Source organism: Mytilus trossulus, chromosome 10 (genome assembly GCF_036588685.1).
Source record: "Mytilus trossulus isolate FHL-02 chromosome 10, PNRI_Mtr1.1.1.hap1, whole genome shotgun sequence".
Taxonomy (NCBI): Eukaryota; Metazoa; Mollusca; class Bivalvia; order Mytilida; family Mytilidae; genus Mytilus; species Mytilus trossulus.
Genome location: NC_086382.1, coordinates 70,545,274 through 70,555,054, shown reverse-complemented (window position 1 = coordinate 70,555,054; position 9,781 = coordinate 70,545,274). Strand labels below are relative to the sequence as shown.

The following is a 9,781-nucleotide window of genomic DNA, read 5'->3' as shown; positions in this document are numbered from 1 at the left end:
ATAAATTGCTGGTAAGACTGTGGAGGCATTCCAAAATTAAATTTTAACCTACTTTTTACCCAATGTGTTTGGTGTAAGTTTTGAGAGGTGTATTTTGTTCCTTGCAGAAAAAAACAGCAGTTAGAACAAATGTTGTATCACGTTTCAACTGTTTTCTAAGTTTTGTTAATATAATGTGTGATATCCTATTTTTCGTTAGTTTTATTGGTTTAAAGCGATATATATGTGTAGGACAAAGCGACATAACTCGGATCTATAATGTTACAAACTGAATGTGACTGACTATTGGTGTTACAATCAAAAATAAAAACTAACCGAAACGAAAACGAAATATTCTATGCAAAATAGAGGAGTGATAAAGTATAGGCATTATGTGTTTTTGCAGCAAAATTAAAAATCTTGACCCAAGTTTGCTTTTTCCCTTTGAAACCTTTGAAAGTTTAGTTGAAGTGACTCAATGTGCGATAGGGTTTTGTACTCATACTTACCAAACCTCAGTTTCTTTTTTTTTATGTTTCTTAGGGTGAATTTCACCCTAAGAAACATGTAAATGTATCAGATAATACAATTGGGATGTGAATTAAATCAATCACAACTTGATAAAATTCTCTTTAAATATTATAAAAAAAATATCATTTCATGCAGGATGAATCAACTGGTATTTTCAAACGCAGTTAACGATTTAAACATGTCTATCTTAGTCGCTCAGAACCATGTTTTTCATTTTAAGCAACGTAAACACCAATATACTTCAACAATTTTTATTCAACAACAATTGTAACAAACTAAATAAATGACAATACATTAATTTCAAATACGTCTAAAGTTCTGGTACCATCAAATATTTATTGATCCTTATAATGAAATGAGTATTATTTACAAATGATCCCTTGTCTCTTGTTAACAGATCAAAGTTTGTATTCCACAACACGAGGGGATGTCCTTTCTTTTCGCTGACCTCTCCAAGCGTAATCGTAGTGACCAAGATCGGTCATCTTGTTTGTTGTTGTACATGTTTTCTTTAATGGGAAACGTCTTACAAACAAACGAAAACCTTTCTTGAGTACATCTTCTACTTCTGTTCTAACGTCTGATGTATTCAACAGCCGCGACTCCCATGATCCTTTGTCCAACATGAAACCTTTGTTACATTTACAGTACACAACATATCGCTTGCAATGTTCAGCTGTTTGTACAGCGAATTCATACAGTGCAGGTTTCTGATATTGTCCATCACATATTTCTTTCCTTCGGAAGCCTGTTAAATCACCACGCCTCTTTTCCCATAACTTAGATTCAGTTCCTTCTGGTAAGTCTGGTGTTACTGCTAGCTGCCATTTAGACCAAGGAGCATCATTAAGCATGAAGTTTGACTCCGGAACATTTTCTCTTCTTAGTTTTGGTAGATTTTTCAACTACAAACAAGAATATATGTTGACATGAAAATAATGTTCCTAAAGCAAATGAATAAAACAACAAATGTTTTAGACAGATAGATCTTATTATGTAAGATGAAAGTAATTTGAGTCCACTACATTTGTTTTCCAAGTTATGGAAATACTTTTTTCATCAGCAAGAATGATTAAAAAAAGACTTCATGAACGACAAGAATTGAACGAAAGAAGAGACACAGAAAGACGAATTTACATACAAAACTAGCTTACTTATATCAAAATCAGAAATACAAAACTTTACTTTTATCTTTACAGGTGAACCCAATTAAAGCGGATAGTTACCTTGTATTTTTCCAAACGTTCCTGATTTCGTCTATCCATCAATCGTTCATGTTTAGATCTAAACCTTGTTGTACGTGGTTTTCTTATGATTTTAACCGTTGTCTTTTCACTTGGTTTCAGGATTTTAACTGATGGTGGCTTTGTCAGTGACGGTATTTTTGTAAGAGCTGTCGGGACGGATGTACTTGTATCCATGACTTCTGTATCTGCACGTCTTAGTTTACCAAATAAAGCTTCTAAGTCTTTGTTAATAGTGGTCCCTCTAGCTCGAACTTCTGTTTCATAATTCTACAAGTTAAAATCCAAGACGTTAGTACTTTTTACAAAGAAGTAAAAATTATAAGACCGATAGAGTCAAATTTCTATCATTTATATTCATGTATAGTTTTAGTATTCTAATCGATTTTCTTTCAATATCACAAAATTTCTTCGTTATGTTATAATTATCAAATAAAGTCAAAGAAGACAACCAGGATTTACAAGTAATAAGATAAAACAAATCTACCTGTAAAAGAGTTTCATCGTGTTCTCTATAACATATGGCCATCATAAAGTCAAACATGTTTGCAAAGTCAGCAAGTTTAAGACATTTTCCGTCTGTAGCTTGGGAAATTTTGTTGTAGAAATCTTTTCTTGAACCATAGTAAGCACATTGTACTCCATATATTCTGATATTCTATAAAAAAAAATTGTAGTTAGATTATAAATAAATTCATTTAATGAATTAAATATCAAATTCAAATGATGTTCACTAATATATAAATCAGCGGCCGTATGTTATAATATATACAATCTATATAAATCAGCGGCCGTATGTTATAATGTATTTACAATCGTTACTAATAGTAATTATGAATTGAGCGTTATAAAAAAAACTACTAGATGCTGAATTTATGAATAAATAAATTATATATTTACCATCATCAGAAGTTTGTAGGTTTCATCCCTCCAATCAATGTTGTATGTTTTCCCGCCATAATTATATCCCAGTTCATGTGGATCAGCATCTCCAATCATCACCAATGCTCTCTTTGATCCTGGAGTCCATGACAGAGACTGAACCTCCTGTAATACAAGTTCGTAACATTCATCTCCGTCTCCGCCTCCAGTGCTACCCACAGTTTTCACCCAATTACACAACTCAGTTACATCTGTTGAGAAGTCAATGTGCTTCGTGATATAACTGTGTTTGTCACAGTAGTCACCATGTGCAAAGACAGCCATTCGGATGCCAGGGATGTCAGCTTGGAGTCTTTGGATTAGGTCCTGAACTTTGCCTTTTACCTCGTTGATACAGGCACCCATCGAGCCAGTTGTGTCAAAAGAAAAACAAATTTCCATCGGTCCTCCAGGAATTGCCATATTTGTACCTGAAAGATAATGAACTTTAATAAAAGGATGCAAACTTACAACAATGTTAAAATTCTCCGAGCTCTCATATTTAAAAAAAAAATCTAAAAAGAAAAAGAGAGTTTGGTCTTTAAAGTGGGGTAAAAATTACAGGAAATCATACGCCACTTCTCTTTAAATTTTTGCTACTGAACTTAATTTTACCTTTAAACAGTTTCAGTTTGTCTTGAACAGTGTAGTCGGATTTATTGTCAAATTGTATAACAATGTTTCTTACATCTGAGTTTATATACCCTTGCATACTACGTCATAAATTAACGGATATATATAGTACAAGTTATTTCTTGTTTGAATCAATAATCACGAGATTACGAATGATATTGTTGGGAGAATATGATTTGTAAATAACTCTAACTTATAGTTGGTATGATAGAATCCGAGGATTCATAGTAGGGAGAATAAAGATAACGCTATATACTAACCAAAAAGATCACTATACCGAGAACTTTCGTCTCAATCATATGTATTCATAAATGTGTAATATTTAATTAAGAAATATATATATTATGGTTAAAAAAAGACATTTGATACGTCATGTTACTGAGCATTGACTTCAACTTGAACTTTTTAATCGTAGGGAGAAAATGGTATGCAGTTTTCTGGTAGCAAGTTTTTAGACTGAATGTTATCATGAACTATTGTAAACTTGTTTCTCTAAAATGCTATTTTTTGCACGAAATATGTTGTTTTGTATATTTCAAGAAATGTACGAATTTAAAAATTTGATATGTTGCCGTAGAAAAATTCTTATTCTCCCAACCAATATACAATAAATTAGTTAAAATTGACATTTAGAATGAGAATTAAATAATCCAGAACCAACCCGGCATATGTATTAATTTGAAGAAATAAAAGTTTCGATATATTTTATATCAGATCAATCAACACACATTTTTTGCATCTGATTTTACAAATGTAGAAGGGAGAATTTACTAGCACAGACTATTAATTATATCATAAATATTAAATAAAAATATAGCGATTGATGTTTAAGATGCGGCTTACATGTAATATTCTAAATCATACAGTGTACAAATGCGTAATACAAGCTACTTTTGCATGCAACTGTAATTGATTATAAATCGCTCTGCATAAGCCTCCAAATTCGAATTCTCCCTACTAGCTTCTAATCGATAACGCTAATACCAAATTATTATTACAATATTTAACAAGGTAAAATAAAAAGAAACAATGGAAAGAAATGAAAATCCATTTCAGAAAGGATTCTATAATGAAGAGTGATTACAAATATTATATTGAATGATATGACTACGATTATATAGGTTGTCGTATTTCACAACATACCCCAATATACCCCGAAGAAAAAACAAGGTAGATTGTGTTATGTTACATGAATCACAGGCGTTTCGAAGTCATGATACCTCTGCTTTCTTTTGCTTTTAGATTTTACTTTTTTTTTGGTTATAACTCTTTGACATGTTTACTTATTTGCATTTTTAATGTATTCTTGTTCTTTTAACAGACGTTATCATATTTTGTTATCGATAAAATGAGGAGCAGCTAGTATAAACAAAGAAAAATATACTATGATCTTTTGATTCAATCCTCATTTCCCTTTTGTATTCTATGTTATTGAAATATCGCACGTACATCATATAAGTTTGAGCTTTCTAAAAAGCTGCGGACTGCTTTGTTGTTTTCTTATTAAAAGTAGTATATGTGTATATGTTGTTGTTTAGTATTGAAAAATGAGGTATTTTTAGATATTGATTGATATAAAATGGATGTCTTGCACTTGGAATATCATTCTTGTATACATTACTTTGCTGTAATTTTAAACTGGCGTGTTTGCTAAAGTTTTCAATGTGTTTTCGTGGATAGTGGGTTTCTAATTCTTTCAACTGGTCATTGATGTGCGATTTTGATTGATTTTTCTGTATATGATTTATTTAGAAAATTAATTTATCTTTGAGGTCATTTTTTAATAGCAACAAACAAAAGAACAGTGTCGATTGAACATGCTTTGATACTATATCTGCGCATGATTTTTTACTTGTTAAAAACTTGTCCCTTCGGAGATTCTGTATATTATCAAGTTATTGGAATTCCAAAGGGAACTAAATGTGCACCACTTATAATGGACCTGCGTTTGCATCGTTATGAGTTACAATTTATATATGACTAACATCAGCAAAGACCCATCGAAACAATATTTGATACAAAAATTTAACGATGCGTTTAGATATTTGGATGATATCGTGGCTCTCAATAATGACAACTTTAGTATGTATACCAAAGAAATTTATCCTGTTGAACTTACTTTAAATAAAGCTAATTCTAACAATGACCACTGCCCTTTCCTCGATCTTGATATCTTTATCATTAAATAAATTGAAGCTTAAAACAAAACATTTTGATAAAGGATATGATTTCTCATTTCCTATCGTTATTAGCTATTTGTAGATGGAGACATTCCCTTGTCACCATCTTATCATGGTGTTTATATATCTCAACTTGTACGATTCGCTCGTATATGTAACAACCGAGAGAAATTTATGTTTGACTGAAAAATTATTACAACATGGTTATCGATATCACAAACTAGTCAAAACATTTACTAAATTTTATCAACGGTATTAGCAAAAATAAGGAAATCATTCATTCGTTAACATAACTTAACATGGAGACATCTAATACGTTCAGGTATTTTACATCCAATCTATTATGGTATTATTCTTTACACGGAAATGTCAGTATTCACCTCCAACGCTAACAAAACATTTAAACATACATGTACTTATTTAAAAGAAGGGATATAGTTACCACACTGTTGTCATGTCATTAAATATTGAATATTGTGTCTTTAATATTGATTCACTTATACTGACTTTGTAGGGTCTTTGCATTTTGAGGTTTTATATGCCAATTTCTGGATAAAAACTAATTTAGACGACTTCTCCCTGTATACATTTATGCAAAATAGAGGAGTGATAAAGTATAGACATAATGTATTTTTGAAGCAAAATTAAAAATCTTGACCCAAGTTTGCCTTTTCCCTTTTAAATCTTTGAAAGTTTAGTTGAAGTGACTCAATGTGCGATAGGGTTTTGTACTCATACTTACCAAACCCCAGTTTCTTTTCTGATGTTTCTTAGGGTGAATTGATGTTAATTAAATCAATTACACTTGCTAAAATTTTCTTAAAATATGATAAAAATATTGGGTTTATCTAAATTTTATCATTTTATGCAGGATGAATTCCCTGGTATTTTCAAACTCAGTTAACGATTTAAACATGTCTATCTTAGTCGCTTAGAACCATGTTTTTCATTTTAAGCAATGTAAATGTAAACACTAATTTACTTAAACAAGTTTTATTCAACAACAATTGTAACAAACTAAATAAATAACAATACATTAATTTCAAATACGTCTAAAGTTCTCGTACCATGAAATATTTACTGATCCTTATAATGAAATGAGTATTATTTACAACTGATCCCTTGACTCTTGCTAACAGATCAAAGATTGTATTCCACAACACGAGGGGATGTTCTTTCTTTTCGCTGACCTCTCCAAGCGTAATCGTAGTGACCAAGATCGGTCATCTTGTTTGTTGTTGTACATGTTTTCTTTAATGGGAAACGTCTTACAAACAAACGAAAACCTTTCTTGAGCACATCTTCTACTTCTGTTCTAACGTCTGATGTATTCAACAGCCGCGACTCCCATGATCCTTTGTCCAACATGAAACCTTTGTTACATTTACAGTACACAACATATCGCTTGCAATGTTCAGCTGTTTGTACAGCGAATTCATACAGTGCAGGTTTCTGATATTGTCCATCACATATTTCTTTCCTTCGGAATCCTGTTAAATCACCACGCCTTTTTTCCCAAAACTTAGATTCGGTTCCTTCCGGTAAGGCTGGTGTTACTGCTAGCTGCCATTTAGACCAAGGAGCATCATTAAGCATGAAGTTTGACTCCGGAACATTTTCTCTTCTCAGTTTTGGTAGATTTTTCAACTACAAACAAGAATATATGTTGACATGAAAATAATGTTCCTAAAGCAAATGAATAAAACAACAAATGTTTTAGACAGATAGATCTTATTATGTAAGATGAAAGTAATTTGAGTCCACTACATTTGTTTTCCGTTTTAAGACGGATAGATCTTATTATGTAAGATGAAAGTAATTTGAGTCCACCACATTTGTTTTCCAAGTTATGGAAATACTTTTTTCGTCGGCAAGAATGATTAAAAAAAGACTTCATGAACGACAAGAATTGAACGAAAGAAGAGCAACAGAAAGACGAATTTACATACAAAACTAGCTTACTTATATCAAAATCAGAAATACAAAACTTTACTTTTATCTTTACAGGTGAACCCAATTAAAGCGGATAGTTACCTTGTATTTTTCCAAACGTTCCTGATTTCGTCTATCCATCAATCGTTCATGTTTAGATCTAAACCTTGTTGTACGCGGTTTTCTTATGATTTTAACCGTTGTCTTTACACTTGGTTTCAGGATTTTAACTGATGGTGGCTTTGTCAGTGACGGTATTTTTGTAAGAGCTGTCGGGGCGGATGTACTTGTATCCATGACTTCTGTATCTGCACGTCTTAGTTTACCAAATAAAGCTTCTAAGTCTTTGTTAATAGTGGTCCCTCTAGCTCGAACTTCTGTTTCATAATTCTATAAGTTAAAATCCAAGACGTTAGTACTTTTTACAAAGAAGTAAAAATTATAAGACCGATAGAGTCAAATTTCTATCATTTATATTCATGTACAGTTTTAGTATTCTAATCGATTTTCTTTCAATATCACAAAATTTCTAAGTTATGTTATAATTATCAAATAAAGTCAAAGAAGACAACCAGGATTTACAAGTAATAAGATAAAACAAATCTACCTGTAAAAGAGTTTCATCGTGTTCTCTATAACATATGGCCATCATAAAGTCAAACATGTTTGCAAAGTCAGCAAGTTTAAGACATTTTCCGTCTGTAGCTTGGGTAATTTTGTTGTAGAAATCCTTTGATGAACCATAGTAACCACATTGTACTCCATATATTCTGATATTCTATAAATAAAATAAAATAAAAGTTGTAGTTATATATATAAATAAATTCAATTGATGAATTAAATTTTAAATTCAAAATGATGTTCATTTATTTATATATAAATCAGCGCCGTATGTTATAATGTGATTACATTACTAGTAATAATTATGAATTGAGCGTTTTGAAAAAATATTAGATGCTTAATCTATGAATAAAATATTTACCATCATCAGAAGTTTGTAGGTTTCATCCCTCCAATCAATTTTGTATGTTTTCCCGCCATAATTATATCCCGGTTCATGTGGATCAGCATCTCCAATCATCACCAATGCTCTCTTTGATCCAGGGGTCCATGACAAAGACTGAACCTCCTGTAATACAAGTTCGTAACATTCATCTCCGTCTCCGCCTCCAGTGGTACCCACAGTTTTCACCCAATCACACAACTCGGTTACATCCGTTGAAAAGTCAATGTGCTTCGTGATATAATTGTGTTTGTCACAGTAGTCACCATGTGCAAAGACAGCCATTCGGATGCCAGGGATGTCAGCTTGGAGTCTTTGGATTAGATCCTGAAGTTTGCCTTTTACCTCGTTGATACAGGCACCCATCGAGCCAGTTGTGTCAAAAGAAAAACAAATTTCCATCGGTTCTCCAGGAATTGCCATATTTGTACCTGAAAGATGATAGACTTGCAATAAAAGGATGTAAAATCACAGAAATGTCAAAACTCACTGAGCTCTCATGCTGCTATGAGAGAGTATGAAAGAATCTGACAAGATTATTTTTTCAAATATTTGAGACGAATCGATCAATACAAATTTGGTCTTTGAAAAGAGGGGTAAAATTACAGAAAATCATACTCCACTTTTCTCCAAATATTTGCTACTGAAAATTTATTTTACCTTTTTAACAGTTTCAATTTGATTCCAGTGTAGTAGGATTTATTGTTGAATTGTAATACATTGTTTCCTAAATCTGAGTTTATATACCTTTTCATACTACGTCATAAATCAACGATATATATAGTACAAGTTATTTCTTGTTTGAATCAATAATCACGAGATTACGAATGATATTGTTGGGAGAATATGGTTTGTAAAGAACTCTAACTTATAGTTGGTATGATAGAATCCGGGAATTCATAGTAGGGAGAATAAAGATAACGCTATATACTAATCAAAAAGATTACTACACCGAGAACTTTCGTTTCAATCATATGTTTTCATAAATGTGTAATATTTAATAAATAAATATATATTATGGTTAAAAAAAAAGATATTTGATACGTCATATTACTGAGCATTGATTTCAAACTTTTTAATCGTAGGGAGAAAATGGTATGCAGTTTTCTGGTAGCAAGTTTTTAGACTGAATGTTATCATGAACTATTGTAAACTTGTTTCTCTAAAATGCTATTTTTTGCACGAAATATGTTGTTTTGTATATTTCAAGAAATGTACGAATTTAAAAATTTGATATGTTGCCGTAGAAAAATTCTTATTCTCCCAACCAATATACAATAAATTAGTTAAAATTGACATTTAGAATGAGAATTAAATAATCCAGAACCAACCCGGCATATGTATTAATTTGAAGAAAT

At 31.5% G+C, this 9,781-nt stretch overlaps 2 protein-coding genes across 2 annotated transcripts; both read right to left on the bottom strand.

Moving 5' to 3' along the window:
- Window positions 1-747: 747 nt before the first annotated feature.
- On the bottom strand, window positions 748-3,380 carry LOC134688454 (uncharacterized). Its single transcript, XM_063549175.1, has 5 exons — window positions 3,291-3,380; window positions 2,655-3,106; window positions 2,242-2,412; window positions 1,737-2,024; window positions 748-1,415 (listed from the first exon to the last, which is right to left on the bottom strand). Exons 2-5 carry the CDS (start codon window positions 3,096-3,098, stop codon window positions 909-911), a joined length of 1,410 nt encoding a protein of 469 aa, XP_063405245.1. The 5' UTR covers window positions 3,099-3,106; window positions 3,291-3,380; the 3' UTR covers window positions 748-908.
- A 3,095-nt stretch (window positions 3,381-6,475) lies between these two features.
- LOC134688453 (uncharacterized) lies at window positions 6,476-9,127 on the bottom strand. Its single transcript, XM_063549174.1, has 5 exons — window positions 9,084-9,127; window positions 8,403-8,854; window positions 8,028-8,198; window positions 7,523-7,810; window positions 6,476-7,135 (listed from the first exon to the last, which is right to left on the bottom strand). The coding sequence occupies exons 2-5, from the start codon at window positions 8,844-8,846 to the stop codon at window positions 6,629-6,631; spliced, it is 1,410 nt and encodes a 469-aa protein (XP_063405244.1). The 5' UTR covers window positions 8,847-8,854; window positions 9,084-9,127; the 3' UTR covers window positions 6,476-6,628.
- Window positions 9,128-9,781: the final 654 nt, after the last annotated feature.

Coding starts and splice junctions, on each gene's coding strand:
- LOC134688453 (XM_063549174.1), bottom strand. CDS start 8,846: ATGGCAATTCCTGGAGAACCGATGGAAATTTGTTTTTCTTTTGACACA. Junction 8,199..8,402: donor CCTACAAACTTCTGATGATG/GTAAATATTTTA, acceptor TTTTATTTATAG/AATATCAGAATATATGGAGT. Junction 7,811..8,027: donor ACGATGAAACTCTTTTACAG/GTAGATTTGTTT, acceptor TTTAACTTATAG/AATTATGAAACAGAAGTTCG.
- LOC134688454 (XM_063549175.1), bottom strand. CDS start 3,098: ATGGCAATTCCTGGAGGACCGATGGAAATTTGTTTTTCTTTTGACACA. Junction 2,413..2,654: donor CCTACAAACTTCTGATGATG/GTAAATATATAA, acceptor TTTTTTTTATAG/AATATCAGAATATATGGAGT. Junction 1,416..1,736: donor AACGTTTGGAAAAATACAAG/GTAACTATCCGC, acceptor TCTTGTTTGTAG/TTGAAAAATCTACCAAAACT.